Source organism: Sminthopsis crassicaudata, chromosome 6, assembly GCF_048593235.1.
Source record: "Sminthopsis crassicaudata isolate SCR6 chromosome 6, ASM4859323v1, whole genome shotgun sequence".
In the NCBI taxonomy this organism is placed as follows: domain Eukaryota; kingdom Metazoa; phylum Chordata; class Mammalia; order Dasyuromorphia; family Dasyuridae; genus Sminthopsis; species Sminthopsis crassicaudata.
Window position 1 is genome coordinate 202664981 of NC_133622.1, and position 15818 is coordinate 202680798.

Below are 15818 nucleotides of genomic sequence, written 5' to 3' on the forward strand. Positions count from 1 at the left end.
AAGGCAGTAAGGCTGGAATAGAGGATCCTGGGGTGGGAGGAACCACCAAATTATCTAGGGATGATTCTTTTTTAAAAAATCACTTTTGGGGGCAACTAAGTTGCCCAGTGGATAGAGCACCAGCCCTGAAGTCAGGAGGAGCTGAGTTCAAAACTGGTCTCAGACACTTAACACTGCCTAGCTGTGTGACCCTGAGCAAGTCACTTAACCCCAATTGCCTCAGGGGGGGGGGGAAATCACTCTTTAAAAATTGAAACCTTCCAAATTTATTATAAAAAGGAATGACAAGGCCATAAACATCCTGTTTGTTTTCTGTTGATCCTTTCTATGTACATCATCCATTTTTGTTGTTTTTATAAATGACCCCTTTCAGCTTTCAGTTGGGAAAGATAAGAGATTGATGAAAGATCAGAAAATGTAAATGTAGAAGATGCTACCTGAGCTTTAAAGGAAATTGGACAGCCTCAAATGTGGGGGGAACTCTTTCCCATTCTTGGGAACAGATTCTACCATTCCTCAGTCTGGATATTTAGATAGTTAATAATATTTCAATATTATAAATAACCCTGCTATAAGTACTTTTGTACTGTCAGGTCTTTCCTCTTGTCATTAACACCCTTAGGTTGTTCCCATCAGTGAGATCACCAGGTGAAAGGAGATGGCCTCTCCTTTCTGTTCTTAAACTTATGAATTTTTTTTTTTTTAGGTTATAAGCTTTAAGTTTGTTTGTTTGTTTTAATAATAATAGCTTTTTATTTTTCAAAATACATTCAAATATAGTTTTCAATATTCACCCTTGCAAAACCTGATATTCTAAATTTTTCTCCCTCCCCTGGACAGTAAATAGTCCAATATAGGTGCAATTCTTGTAAATGTATTTCCACATTTATCACCCTGTACCAAAAAAAAAAAAAAAATTCAGATCAAGAGAAAAAAAATGAAAAGGAAAAAAAACCAAGCAAACCAACAAAAAAGGTGAAATGCCATGCTGTGATTCACACTCAGTTTCCATAGTTCTCTCTCTGAATACAGATGGCTCTCTCCATCACAAGTCTATTGGACTTGTCTTGACTCCAACAGCCAAGACCATCAAACTGGTGAATTCTTAATCTTAATCACCAGCTACTGATCTCTTGGCCAGCCTCTTAGCACTATTATGCAACATTAAACTCATTTTGGCCTAAATACACTTAAGAAAATTAAGCTTGTAAAAAATTACAGCCCAAAGACCCTTGCTGAAAGTGGAGGTTATTTGCTAGTTTGACCTTAATGGTGATAGCTGACACTTAGGGAGCTTTATAGTTTGTGCAGGACTTTGCCCACAATAACCCTGTGAGGCAGGTGGTACAGGTTTAGGGAGGCCCATTTTTTGAGATGAAGAAACCGGTTTAGAGAATTTAAGCCAGGGGCTCCAGGTGAGTCAGCACCGCCCACCATCTCCCCTCAGTCTAATGCAAATATCCCTGGAGTCTGAATGCAAGAGCCTTGGGAATACCAATGCTTCAGCCAGTGTCCTCCACCATTTATCCTGAGAAGCAGCTTCTGTGGACAGCAGACCAACAACCCACCCTTCAGCCCCTCCTAGTGCCAGCCAGGAGAGAAAGGCTGTACTCGGTTGCCAGCCCAGACAAGCCACTGTTATCACCTCCATCAGGGCAGAGCCTTGGGATTAGCCATGCAGGACCCTCAGTTATGACTGGGCAGCAGCCCCTGTGAGGTGCAGCCTGGTCACTGAGCTCCTGCCTTAGACACGGCTTGTGTGATGCTGGACCAGTGAATTGCACTGAGGCAAACAATGAAGTGACTTGGACAGGATCACACTGATAATGTCTTAGGCTAGATTTGAACTCAGGAAGATGGTCCAAAATATCTTCTGATCTCAAGCTTATGCTTGAAGAATTTCAGTGAAGGGAAACCCAGTTTCTTGGGATAGATTCCCCTCTGTGGTAGATCTAAGTTTAACTGCCCTCTGAAACCAAGCCAAACAAGTCTAATCTATTTTCCACCTCATAACACTCCAGCTATTTAAACGAAGCTTTCATGTCCTCTTTAAATATTTTCTTCTCCTCTCTAAACATCCTTAAGGTCTTTCAAAAGTTCATCATCTGTGGCAAAACTGGAACACTAATGCTTTGTTGTTGGAGCTGTGAACTCCCACCATTCTGGAGAGCAGGTTGGATCTATGCTCAAAGGGCTATCAAACTGTACATACCTTTTGGCCCAGCAGTGTCTCTTCTGGGCCTGTATCTGAAAGAGATCATAAAAAAGGGAAAAGGACCCACATGTGCAAAAATGTGGCAGCCTTCTTTGTAATGGCAAAGAACTGGAAACTGAGTGGATGCTCATTAGTTGGGGAATGGCTGAATAAGTTATGGTATATGAATGTCGTGAAATAATTGTTTTATAAGAAATCAGCAGGTTTTTGGAATGGAAAATGCCATCCATTTCCAGAGAGAGAACTGTGGAGACTGAATGTGGACTAAAGCATAGCATTTTTTTCCTTTCAATTTTTTCTCTCATGGTTTTTTCCCATTTGGTCTGACTTTTCTTGCACAGCATGAGAAATATGAAAATATATTTTAAAGTATTGCAAATGTATAACCTATTCCAGCTTGCTGTTTTGGAGATGGGGGAGGTAAGGGAGAGAGAAAAAATTTGGAACACAAAGTCTTACAATAAAACTATCTTTACATATATTTGGAAAAATAAATACTATTGAGAAAAAAAAAGTTCATCATGTCACTCATTGATGACTTATCACTTACTTGATAAGTTGGGAAGTGTCCCAAAGAGACAGATCGCCTTTTTGAAGGGTTTCAAGATCATATCATATAAAGATTATCTGAAGGAATAGGGGATTTTTTTCCTGAGGGAAAAGAACAGTGCATAACTATCACCAAGCGTTTCAAAAACATGTCATTTGCTCAAGGTTATACACTTCTCCTGGAAGCTGTAGAGAAACACATAACATAAACCTAACAAATCAGAGCTGTCCACTAGAGACTGAAGTATACTGGCTTTCACCAGGGTTCCCCTCACCGGAAGTTTTCATTCATCCTAACTAAGGTAGCTTTGGAGGGGTGTCTGGAAGAAGAACTCTTTATGGAGTTAGGCTTTCTTCCCATTCCCTGTAACGGACTAATCTTTTTAGAGGACTAAATCAGGACTCCTCTCTGCTCACATTTCATCAGGAGCACCTGAGTTCATAGCAAGCCAATATGAAATGAGTTCCTTTCTTTGTCATTCAAGACTCTGTAACCCGGTACAAAGTCACCTTAACTCATTATCTCCCCACATTCTAAGCTCGAAGAATCGTCTCTTCTCCACCCCCTCCTTCCCTCTTACCTGCTCTCCTCCCGACTAAGGCTATTTAGTGCAGCCCGGTGTGTTCTCCCTCCCTCTCCTAGTCATCCTTAACCGCTGTGTTTTCCAGGAAGTCTAGTCAGTTGCACCGGGTTCAGGACCGCTCTCTTGCATCTTGCGGTCCCCTAACGTTCTTGCTGGCTTCATAAACATTCTGTCTTCGGATTCTCACAACAACCCTGGGAGGTCGGCACTGTTGTTACCCCCATTTTACAAGTGAGGAAACTGAGGCAAACAGGGACGCGCCCAGGCTCACACACTCCGGGAATTATAGGGAATATCAATGTCATGTTGAAGATTACATTATGTTGTAATTTCTGGGTTTCCCCAGTGCCCAGACGACGCTCTGTAAGCAGTTGCCCGGAGTGCTGCTAGATAGACCGCTGCAGGGGAGCTGAACTTCTGCAGCCCAGCAGCAGAGACACGCCAGCTCAACTGGAGCGCTCTCGGGAATGCGCCGCCGCCCAGCAGGGGGCGAGTTCCCGGACCGCTGCATTGGTTTCACCAATCAGCGTGAGCGGGAAGGGGCGGAGGCGGGGCCGAGGACGTGGGACGCGAAGCAGCCCGGCGGGAGGAGGCGTGTCCTCTCCGGGCCTCCGTAGACGCTGGGTGGCTTCGGTCTTGATCCCTTCCACGTCAGCCCGGGACTCTGAGGAGCCGCCGCTACCGCCGCCGCTTTCGCCGTCACCGCCCGGGGCCAGGTAGCGGGTAGGGGTCCAGGTTGGGCTGGGGTCCGGGCCGTGGCGCCCCCAGACCGGGCCGCGCTGCTTCGCTGGGAAGGAGCTTGAGGGCGGCCCCCGGAAGGGGTCGAGTCCCGGGGCCTGTTCGGCCCTATTCACGGAGCTCTGCCCCCAGGCCGAGAGTGAGAGGCGGGGAGGGGGATGTCTGTCAGGCCTTTGACCCCCACCCTTAGGGCACTCCCCCCCGTGGCTGACACCCGGAAAGCCGGGGCCTGCTCTCCAGCCATGCCCGCGGGCCTAGGCTTCAGTGGCCTCCGAGTTCGAGGGCTAGAAGCCCGGGCCCTGCCCAGGTCGAGGCCGAGCCCCGGGGGGCGTCCGTGCCCGAGTCTCTCTTCTCCGCCCGCTCTTCCGTCCTGGCTTGCGCGCCCCTGATCCCGGGCTTTTCCTTCGGCCGTCCCCCTCGCGGGGAATGCCCTCGCTCCCCGTCCCCCCCACTTCTGTGCCTCCTCCAGGAAGCATCTCCTACCTGCGGTTTGCATGCAGGTGTTTGCATCAACGGGCATTGGACTGGAAGCCCCCTGAGGGCAGGCGCTGCCAGGCCCTTCGCCTTTCTGTGCGGTAGGCCTGCAGCTGGGGAGCTGCGGCCGCTGCCGGTGCTCGCGGACCCATTCCCCCCACCAAAAATGTCCTCGGCTCTGTCGCACTTTGAAAACTTAAAAACGCTGAACTGGGTAGAGCAAAATCGGAACAGGTAAAGAGTAAGGGAGAGGAGGTAGAAGAGAAACTTTCCTCTCCAAGAGGAGCACACCGAGCCTTGAAAGGAAACGGGATGGGCGAGGGTCCCACCGCTTGTACACGGAGGCCTCTGCCCGGAACTGTATCGGGATGCACCCCGTTAAGGCAAAACAGAGGAAGAGAGACTGGGTTTGTCCCTAGTTTGGGAATTTTCCCCACCAAAGATGGTTGGCGCCTTCTCTGTGGCTTCATTAGGCTTTATTGCCTAAACTGCTGCAAGTTCACGGAGGCTTAAGACTGGGCAAAACCCTGCTCTTTTAAAGAAATATCAAATACACTTAAGAGTACTAGGCTTTGGACACATACGGATTATTTACATATTCATTTACATATTATTTACATATGTTATTTACTCATTCTAATGAAACAACTTCCTTTGAATGTCCTTAGATTCAGGTTGTGATAAACAATTGTGATTGCGTCTCCTTACCTTGTCCAGGCAGGATAGTCATTGGCCATGGGGTTAATCTCAGTAAGGATCAGCACAGAAGCTTTGATTTTTCTGCTTCCCCAGCTTGGGCCACTTTGTCCCCTCCTGCCCAGGGCCTCTCCCTCCCGAAGGCTCACACTATCCTCCACAAATTTAGTGCCGACACCCAAGTGACTTTAGATTAAAAATGTCCGGGTTTGAGCAAGCAGTCCACCAGCAAGAATCAGGCATGCCGTGCTGCCCGCTGCCAGTCTTAAACCATTTTAAAGTTGTTAGGCACAGCTGAGTATCTTTTATTTGCCAGTTATGTTTATTGGCTTTTTGAAGCTTTTTATAAATAATGGTATTTTGTGCTTATTCTAGAATTTCCAATATCATCAAAAATACCTGCTGTGGAGTAGCCGTAACCAAGCACCATGACTGCTGCAGAAAATGTATGTTACACATTAATTAATGTACCAATGGATTCAGAACCGCCATCCGAAATCATCTTAAAGAATGACCTTGGTAAGTGAAAGATGGGAAACCTTGATGTGGACATATTTGGTTTTCAAAGCTAATTTATTGGAAACAGTAGATTTTAATTTTATTTCAGTACAAGAGACCCACAATTTCATCTTTGTGGGGACTGACTTAGAGCTCACAGTCCTCACTAAGGTTTAGTGTACTTTGTTCATGAATTGTGGCCGGAAAAAATCATTACTTTTTGGCTAACTTTTGGGATATGCTTTTCTGAATGGGCTTGCAGTGATAAAAAGCTGTGTGACCCATGTCAAGATCTTTCACTCCTCGGTGCCCCAAGCCATCCTGTAAGCCAGTAAGTCTGAGTGTTTGATGATCTGCACTTACAGAAAGAGCTTCCACGTGGATGATTTCATAGAGCCATTAAAAAAAAGTTGTGAGGAAATCCAGGAACCAGAACAGCAGAGGGAGGGAGTGGAATGTTATTGGCATTACAGTATACTACTGACCACCAGGACGAAAGAAGAAATAAATGAGCAATTCAGGAAATTGATCTTAAGACTGGCTCAAAGGCTTGAGATAGTAGTGGGAAAGGAGGGGTCACTTATCGAGATGTCTATTACAACTATTGATTCTAAAAGCAGAGCAGCTAATAATTTCTTGACTTGCAGTTATTATAATTCTACTCTTAAAAATGTGAAAAAAATTCAACAAGGGAAATTTCTATTGTGTGCCAGATTCTTACCAACAGGAGTGATTTGATATTGGGGTGGATATGTTGGGAACTTTGAGGGAATGTGATGGACCACTCAGTTTTAGAATTCATGATACAGGACAGTAGTATAACAACATTCACGCTAGGTTTTGGGAGAGTAAATTTCAGAATTAAGAGCAAAGATAAATAGATTCCCATGACCTAAAAATCTATTGGAAAACATAGATAGGAACTTGGAAGGGCCAGAGCTTCTCAGAATAAGATTCTGAAAACCCAAAGAGAAATAGTTTTTATAGGATTGAAAGAAAGATGTCTAAAAAGATTGGTACAAATGCATAGGGAATTTACCAACCAAATTGAATTTTTAAGAGACATGCAAAAGATAAAAAGCAAATATGGGTAATAGAGATTCAGTAAATCAGCAAACATTTGTGAAGTATTTACTGTGTGCCAAATACTGGGCTAAGCCCTGGAAAAACAAAGATTAAAACAGTCCTATCTTTAAGGAACTTCATGTTCTAATGAGGAGAAATAACAATGAGTCCGTGAACACAAGATAAATATGCAACTGGTGACATTAGTATGGTGACATTGGGGGCATCAGGAAACACTTTTTGTAGCTGATACTTGAGCTGAGTAAAGGAAGACAGAGATTCTTCTAAGAGTTGAAAGTTAAGAGGAAGAACATCTGTGTGTGGCAAACAGCCTTTGCAAAAGCATGGAAAAGGTGTACTGTATGTGAAAGACAATGAGGGTGTCAGTAGGACTGGCTCGTGCAATATATGGAGAAGAATAGAATGTAAAGAGATGGGGAGGTATACATAGTGAAGAGATTTAAATACCAAAAAAAGAACTGTAATTGATCTTAAAGGGAATAGAGAGCCACTGAATTTTGTGTAGGAGATGAAGGATGTGATAGGGTCTTAGCAATTTTTTTTTATTATTATAGTTTTTTTATTTACAAAACATATGCATGGGTAATTTTTCAACACTGACCTTTGCAAAACTTCCCGTTCCAAATTTTTCCCTCCTTCTCCCAGCCCTCTCCCCTAGGTGGCAGGTAGTCCAATACATGTTAAATATGTCAAAATATATGATAAATCCAATATATGTATAAATAACCATAGTTATCTTGCTGCACAAGAAAAATCGGATCTAGAAAGGGAAAAAAAAACTAAGAAGGAAAACAAAAATGCAAGCAAACAACAATAGAAAGAGTGAGAATGCTATGTTGTGATCCACACTCAGGTCTCACAGGCCTCTCCGTGGGTGTAGATGGCTCTCTTCATCACTGAATAATTGAACTGGTCTGAATCAATTCATTGTTGAAGAGAGCCACGTCCATCTGTCTTAGCAATTCTTTAGGAAAATCCCTTTAGCAGCTCTGGAAGATGGATTGTAGTAGGAAGAGACCTGAAAGAGGAGACCAGTTAGAAGTCTAGCAGGAAAGAGATATTGCCCAAAAATGCTGAAGAGATTGTAGAAGAAATTATAAGATTTGTCAACTGATATCATATGTTAAAACAAGAGAGATGAGTTGAAGATGACACTATGCTTTCAGATCTGAAAGTTGAAAGTACCTTTAATTACAATAGGAGAGTTTAGAAAAGGAAAAAAGATAATGAGTTCTCTTTTGGATATCTTGAATTGAAAACAAAAAGTAAACATTAAAATGTGGCACAGTTCTATAGAAATAGCATCAAGAGCATCAACACTTGGATTGAACTAAAGTTGGTAAGGAAAGTGAAGGATGGCAGAAAAGTGTGATGTTTTAAAGCTATGTTTGAGCAAAATTGTTGGAATACATGGGAGCCACCTGACAGGGGCTGCTGGAGATCCAACCCAGAATGTATCTCCTCTTGTGAGAGGATGCTACAAGGAGACTGAGAGGCCATTGCTGTTCTCTGACCTCTCTGACTGAGAGGCAGTTATGTTGTCTGATCTCTCTTTTCCCTTTTCCTCCAATTTATATAATTCCTGTGTCAGCAACACCTGTGTCAGCAAAGGCTGCTCTGCAACTCCTTTAGATGCTATGATCCACAGCTGTGGAGGCTCTTGAAGAATTGACCTGTCCCTTAACACAGTGGAGTGTTTGAGAAGATCAGACTAGTGAAGGGGTCCACAGAGAGGCTTATGCTTATTTTACTTTTGTTCTCTCTGCAGAGCAGAATGACAGGTGGCTAATAGGGAGGTAGTCCTGTCCCTCTGAGATTGTCATAAGTAGGTAGGGAGAACATTGAACAAATTCTTGTACTATATTCTTGGGTTCAGAACTGGTTGAATGGCCCGATGTAAAAATTAGTCAAGAAAGCAATTTCTTATACCCCAAGGAACAGTGGCCTTGTACTGTTTTAATATCTTTATCATTGACTTGGACAAACACAAAGGACAAGCTTACCAGGTTTTCGATTGACACAGAGAAATAGAAAGTTCACTGGGTGACAGTCACGATTAAAAAATACCTTGACAAAGTGGAATCTTGAGATGAAGGCATTGAACTAGATGATTTCTGAGGTGTTTTTCTACTCTGATGCTCTGACCTTAAAATCCTTTATATCCTGAAGAATAGGCTTGGGGAGAAGAATGGATCCCTAGAGTTGACTTCTGCTCCAAGAGGATGCAGATTTTTGTTCTTGATTCTAGAGAGCAGAACTAAAAGCAGTCAGGGGGAGTATGCAAGATCAAGGCAGATATAGCCTTGATCAAAGTGAGAAAACTTCCCGGCATTTTTTGTTACAAAATGAACCAAAAACTACTAATGATTTTTAAGGTAATGTAGATCTCTTAGTTTTTGCTAGTTTATAAATAGTAATAAAAATCAAGAACAAAATAAGCATAAATTATGGAAAAACAAAGAAATTAGAGATGCTTTCTGAACTTGTTGCCTGCCATAGTGCCAAGCCAACACATGCAGTTCTCATTCAGGATCATAGCTGAGAGAAGGGGAAAGAGAAGGAAAAGTCTTAAGTTCATGTTACTACATGGAACTCTCTAATCAGTCTCAGAGCTGTGATTACCAGCAGTTTATCATCATACAGTTTTCTGAAAACTAAGGATTTGCCTATCCTGAAACACCTCTCTCCACCAAGGTACCTTAGCAATCATTTAGACCCCTCCTTCTACTTTACAGATGAGGATACTGAGAACAAAGATGGAAAGCAAGAACTTAGATCTGCTGACTCAATCCAAGCCTCTTTCACTGTATGAGACCCTGCCACATTCTCATTTCATGTGATTTTTTTTTCCCCCTATTTGATATTTATCACAGATCTTTACAACTTGACTTTTTCATGAAACAGATTTGGGGATTTGTTGGCTCGATGTTTGATGTTTTTTATTTGGTTGTAATTTAAAAATTTTTCTTCCTAAGACTGTTCTGCATTTTTTTTTAACTTGTTCATGCTTTTAATTAGAAAAGGGAGATGTGAAGTCAAAGACTGAGGCTTTGAAGAAAGTAATCATTATGATTCTAAATGGTGAAAAGCTTCCTGGACTTTTGATGACCATCATTCGCTTTGTGCTGCCTCTTCAGGATCACACCATCAAAAAATTACTCCTAGTATTTTGGGAAATTGTTCCCAAAACAACTCCAGATGGTCGACTTTTACATGAGATGATCCTTGTATGTGATGCTTATCGAAAGGTAAGCCATTTTGCTTTAGATCTAAAATTTGATAATGGCTTTGTTCCTTTTTCTGATTTTTGAAAATTACTTGTCATTTCTTTAAAGTTTCATTTCGAGCAGAAAGTGCAGTGATATTCAGAACTAGGTTCTTATTTGTGAAATGGGAAAATTAATTTTATTCCAAAATGAATTCATTTCTTGTTGTCTTTATGTGATTCCCTGTGGACATAATGTGAATGAAAATTAGGATATTAAAAAAGATTTATAAAATTTTCATACACTAAGGATATACGAATATTAAAAATATAAGTTGATTTGGATGAGCAGCAGTAAGAATGAGGTTCACATTTGATATAAAAGTAGTCAAACTCTCTACCCCTCTTCCTTCAAAACATTAAAAATTTTTGGTGGCTTTAGCATATTAAAAAAGATTTTGAGGGATGAACATTTCTTTTTTAAAAATGAGAACTGCAGAAAAAAAGAAAGTATATGTTGTGTTTCAGGATCTTCAGCACCCTAATGAATTTATTCGGGGCTCCACTCTTCGTTTTCTTTGCAAACTGAAAGAAGCTGAATTACTAGAGCCCCTGATGCCAGCTATCCGGGCCTGCCTGGAACATCGGCACAGCTATGTCCGGAGAAATGCTGTCCTGGCCATCTATACCATCTACAGGTACATGAGTGTATATGAGTTAAGCGGGGGAAGGAACTAATGCCATCTTTCATTTCTTCACTTCTGAGATCACTGGACATCTTAGATGCCTTTTCTCTCCCCAAGCAGAGCCCAGTGGTTCCTTCCTCAAGTAATTTTAAAATAAGTTTACATACTCAAACAAATAAAATATGAGTAGAAAAAAATTCTCCAAATAAAATGTAAACTATTTGAAATTAATTAAAAATATAATTTTTTAAAAATGTATTCTTTTCTATAATAAGCACAGATTTCACTTTGAGAATTTTTTTAATAATACCTTTTTATTTTTAAAATATATGCAAAGATAATTTTCAGCATTCACCCTTGTAAAACCTTGTGTTTCATATTTTTCTCCTTCCCTTCCTCCCACTCCCTTCCCTAGACAGCAAGCAATCCAATATATGTTAAACATGTGCAGTTCTTCTATACTATTTCCACATTTATCTGAGAATGTTTTACTAGAGTACAATTGCAGTTCTTATATTTGTTTTCCTTGCTGTCATTTACAAAACCCAGATTTTCAACCCTTCAGAACACTTGAGGATCCATGTTTTCACTCAGATTTCACCATTTGTGGGTATATTATAAAGTTGGGTGAGCCTTGCCAGATACAGAAAACCCTATGAGCTAGCGTTGAATCCATATTCTGACCATCATTTGCTGCCTGATGCTGTGCATGGTTTGATATCACCTTAGAAGGCATTTTCTTGTACCCCAGGGAACAGTGGCCTTGAACTGTTTTAATATCCTTATCATTGACTTGAATAAACACAGAAGACATGCTTACCAGGTTTTTGAATGACACAGAGGAAAAAAAGTGCACCCCCTATGCACAGGGGTCTTTTGGGGACATATGGGCAGCTCTTTGTCTCTCTCCATCTTCCATCCCACTGTCTTTGCTTTTGAAATGTTCTGCCTCCTGACTTGCTGCCAGACTCCCTCATATCTTGTTGCTATGAGCCTGCCTCTAGAAGTAATAGTAGGGCTTGGGGCCACCTTTCCTGGGGAGGGAGGTGGGGGGACTTTAGAGCACAAAGATTTTTGTACTTTGAGGTCTTTTGCTCTTCCTGGTTCTCTTCCGCATCCCTGATAATTGACAAACTGCTGATTTGAAATTACTGTAGAGAAGGTGCTTGAGCATGTTGCAGCACCTTGGGATCACCATTTATCTTTATATGACTCTAGAAAGAAGTTTATGTTTGATTAAAAAATCCTGATTAAATTGTCTTTTACTGTTATTTGTAAAATTTTGCTAAAGTAAAGAACAATTATTTAAATAAATGACTTATCCTAGCTTAATTCAAAGAGCATCAGACTAGAAAAGAGATCTCCTTGCTTGTTAATTGCTTCCATTGCCCAGGAGTGTGACCTTGGAGAAGCTATTTCCAATCTTTGGACCTTATATTCATTACATATAAAATTAGAGTGGTTGGCTATCATGTTATCTGTTGAGATCCTTCCTAGCTATAAAATTTGGTGATCCTGTACAAGATACTAACATAGGTTTTGGTACTTGCTACTGACTCAACTGGGGCAAATGTTTGGAGGATTCAACCAGTGCATTGACTAGTAGCACCCTAGAGTCTGATCTAGGGCTGAAACAGTAAATGTAGAAGGGTTTTCTTTTGGGATCTTAGTATTGTTTTTCTACCGTTTTACTTAAAGGAATTTTGAACATCTTATACCTGATGCTCCTGAACTCATCCACGATTTCCTGGTTAATGAAAAAGATGCAAGTTGTAAAAGAAATGCGTTTATGATGCTCATCCATGCTGACCAGGTGAAATACTTTTGCTCTTGTACTTAAAATGAAGCTTAGAACTGAAAACTTTATTCTTAATTGTTTCTCCTATTAATGATTCTTGCACTAAAATAATTTCATTTGCAGTGCATGAGATTTGTGTCATTTCGTTGACTCTTTAGACCTAAAAACCCAATTTGAACAAAGTGAAAATTATTTTTCTTTCTTTTTTTTTTTTCTGAGGCAATTGGAGTTAAGGGACTTACTTGCTCAGGGTCACACAGCCAGGAAGTGTTAAGTGTCTGAGGTCAGATTTGAACTCAGGTCCTCCCAACTTCAGGGCTGGTTCTCTATCACTAGCTAGCTGCCCCGAAAATTATTTTTCTAACAGGGTTTCACATTTTCTCTGAAAAATGACATTGTTATTCTTTCTTCACTTGTTTAGGACCGAGCTTTGGATTACCTAAGTACTTGCATTGATCAAGTTCAAACATTTGGAGACATTCTTCAGTTGGTCATTGTTGAACTGATCTATAAGGTAAGAGAGAAAAGCTACATCATGTTAAAGCAGATTCTTAAAACTTAACTTTAAAAGAATATTGCCTCTTCCTGGGATCAAATTAAACTAATTGACATTTTAAAAAGCAGCCATATTGCCACAGGACGGGCTTGGAGTAAAACTCAGGACAATTACTTGACTATTGGCACCACATGTTTTGATTAAGAGAATCTAATACTTGCCAGAGACACTTCACTTTATTCACTTAACTTTGTCAATTTATTGTTATAAAAAATGGAAATGGGTTAAATTTCACATTAGATGCTTAATTGGCTGTATCTTACTGAAGAATTCAGAAAATATTTGTGTAAGAATGGAACAAATTTTAATTTACTAAATTAAAATTGCCAAATTCTTATTTGTAGAATGGGGGAAAGTAGTCAAGTAGTCAAATGCTACAAACAGCTGTTTTTCTTTAATAATGTAATGGTAATTTAGGGTATCTAGAAGATTTTCCCAGAGTAGTGTCTTTTTGCTATCTAGGAGCCTCCTCTTTGCTAGACCCTGATGCTCTCAAGGGGTTTTGACTGATATCCCTTACAATAAGATTCTGAAATAAACAACCAGGTTTACAAAGGAGATAAGTTAGTGAGTGATTCTTTTAATTAAGGGTTCACCTTTCAATAAATGTTTAAAGTATATTAGAATTTACAAAGATTCGCTTTTCTGTGACCAGTATATTATATGTAAAAGTGTTTATACAAGGTAAGAAATGATGAAAAACATCCTCTTCAAAAATTATTAAATATATTATTTGCCATAGTCATTATGTTAGCTATTCTATTGTCTTTCATTCTATTTAAGGGTGATCTTTCATAGAATCAATTTCTATAGGAGCTTTCTAATTGTATGAATAAGTATTCCTACTCTCAGTCAATACCATGCTGGTTTTTTTCCTCTAGGTGTGCCATGCAAATCCATCAGAAAGAGCTCGTTTTATTCGTTGCATTTATAATTTATTGCAGTCATCTAGCCCTGCAGTAAAATATGAAGCTGCCGGCACCTTAGTTACATTGTCTAGTGCTCCAACAGCAATCAAGGTATTAAAGTCATTTGTGTCTTTTGGGGTGATGTTGAGCCAAAAAAAAAAAAAAAAATGAAATATCTTAGGGATTTTGAGTTGCAGTGTATTTTGTATTCATGTGACACAAAATGAATACATATCTTTCCAGAATGAATTTTAGATTATCTTGTTCCTTATATAGCATACTGACCCCACTTCTTGATTATTCTAGAGCTTTTATTAGTCAAATTTCCACAGAAGGGTTCTTAAGAGCCCTCTTCACAGCACTCCGTGGGGGAGGGAGCCCAGTCCGTGTGGGAGGAGGCTTTCTGGGCCTGGTGTTTGCTTCCTGGACAGCATAGAGCACCCTCTGCTGCCCCCACCTCTCAGAGCATCGCCCACTCGAGGGTCCTGCTATGGGGGTTGGGCAAGCTCTCAGCAAGTTTTTATGGACCAGTTCTTTGTGGTTTTTCTTTTTGCATCCTTGCTCTCAGTCTGTCAGGTGTCACTTCTTGTTATTAGAGCAAACCTATCTCCCTTCCTACTTTGCTGCTACTCATCTCCTGTCACTGGGAAACCAGGTAGTAGCAGCAGCTGGCTTGCGGGTGGTATGGCGCTTAGAAACTCATAGTGCACTTAATACAATCTCTCTTCATCCTCATCGTCGTCCTGGGCGGGGCATGCAGTTACTCCCATTTTACAGATGCAGAGACTGAGGCAAGCAGCAGTGAAAGGACCTGCCCAGAGGCAGCTAAGTGGATGCAACACTGGGGGATGGTTGTTCGGAGTTCTTGGGGGCTTCAGACTAGATCACTGTGGTGTGTGTGCTTAGGGGTCAGCACGGTAGTTCTGAAACATTTGCTTTTGTTCTCCAGGCTGCTGCTCAGTGTTACATTGACTTAATTATAAAAGAGAGCGACAACAATGTGAAACTCATTGTTCTGGACCGACTGATCGAGTTAAAAGAGCATCCTGCCCATGAGCGTGTGCTGCAGGTAGGTGTGGTCTCAGCCCTCTCCAGGGAGGGGGCAAAGACTTCTCTTGGTCAGTGAGCATCCATGGTATGTGTTGTATGTGCTGGGCGCTAGAGAGGCAAGCATTAGGTGCATGAGAATGGCCAGAGATCCAGAGGGCTGAAGGATGTTGGGGGTCCAAGTACACGTATAAGTATAAAGTATATTCTGTACTTTTATATTTGTATATAGACATTTGTACATGCATTTACTTATCTATGTGTGTTTATATGCTTAATAAATTTAAAGAGAATCAATACAAATAATGGAAAATAGTTAACTACAAGAGGCAGCTGGATGGTTCAGTGGACAGGGCACTGGGTCTGGAGTCAGAAAGAGCCAAGTTTAAATCCAGTTTTAGACATTCAACAATTTTGTGACCCTGGGCAAGGCCTCTGTTTGTCTTAATCCATTGGAAAAGGAAATGGCAGACCGCTCTGGTATCTTTGCCCAAAAAAAGCTCATATACATTTGAACACGACTAAACAACAAAGTTAGTTATGAGGTAGTTTGGGAAGGAGATGCCCATAGCTAAGGAAATCAGGACAGTCTCCATGTAGTAGTAGTGACTTGGTTCATCTCTGCATATAGAATCCTTCCTCCTCCTTCATAGTAGTGCTCATTGAGCCACGTCCTGAAGAAAGAAAAAGATTCTGTGAGCAGAGGGGAACTGAGTCCTATCGAATCTATTGATATAAGTCCTACCTAGGTGAGCACCTTGAGAGTTGAAAGTGTTGA

General features: G+C 41.0%; 1 protein-coding gene across 3 annotated transcripts in view; it reads left to right on the plus strand.

Annotated features, from left to right (window-relative positions):
- The first annotated feature begins 3927 nt into the window (after nucleotides 1-3927).
- COPB1 (COPI coat complex subunit beta 1) overlaps nucleotides 3928-15818 on the plus strand; it is a 32973-nt gene continuing 21082 nt past the window's right edge. Inside the window, exons 1-8 of one of the 3 annotated variants that reach the window (XM_074276604.1) lie at nucleotides 3928-4064; nucleotides 5632-5775; nucleotides 9859-10088; nucleotides 10574-10743; nucleotides 12430-12544; nucleotides 12951-13043; nucleotides 13967-14104; nucleotides 14943-15062. In XM_074276604.1, coding sequence (XP_074132705.1) covers nucleotides 5685-5775; nucleotides 9859-10088; nucleotides 10574-10743; nucleotides 12430-12544; nucleotides 12951-13043; nucleotides 13967-14104; nucleotides 14943-15062 — 957 coding nt within the window. In that variant the 5' untranslated portion in view covers nucleotides 3928-4064; nucleotides 5632-5684. Of the gene's footprint in view, nucleotides 4072-5631; nucleotides 5776-9858; nucleotides 10089-10573; nucleotides 10744-12429; nucleotides 12545-12950; nucleotides 13044-13966; nucleotides 14105-14942; nucleotides 15063-15818 lie in introns of all 3 variants that reach the window. The other 2 variants (XM_074276605.1, XM_074276607.1) reach the window with 2 other exon arrangements.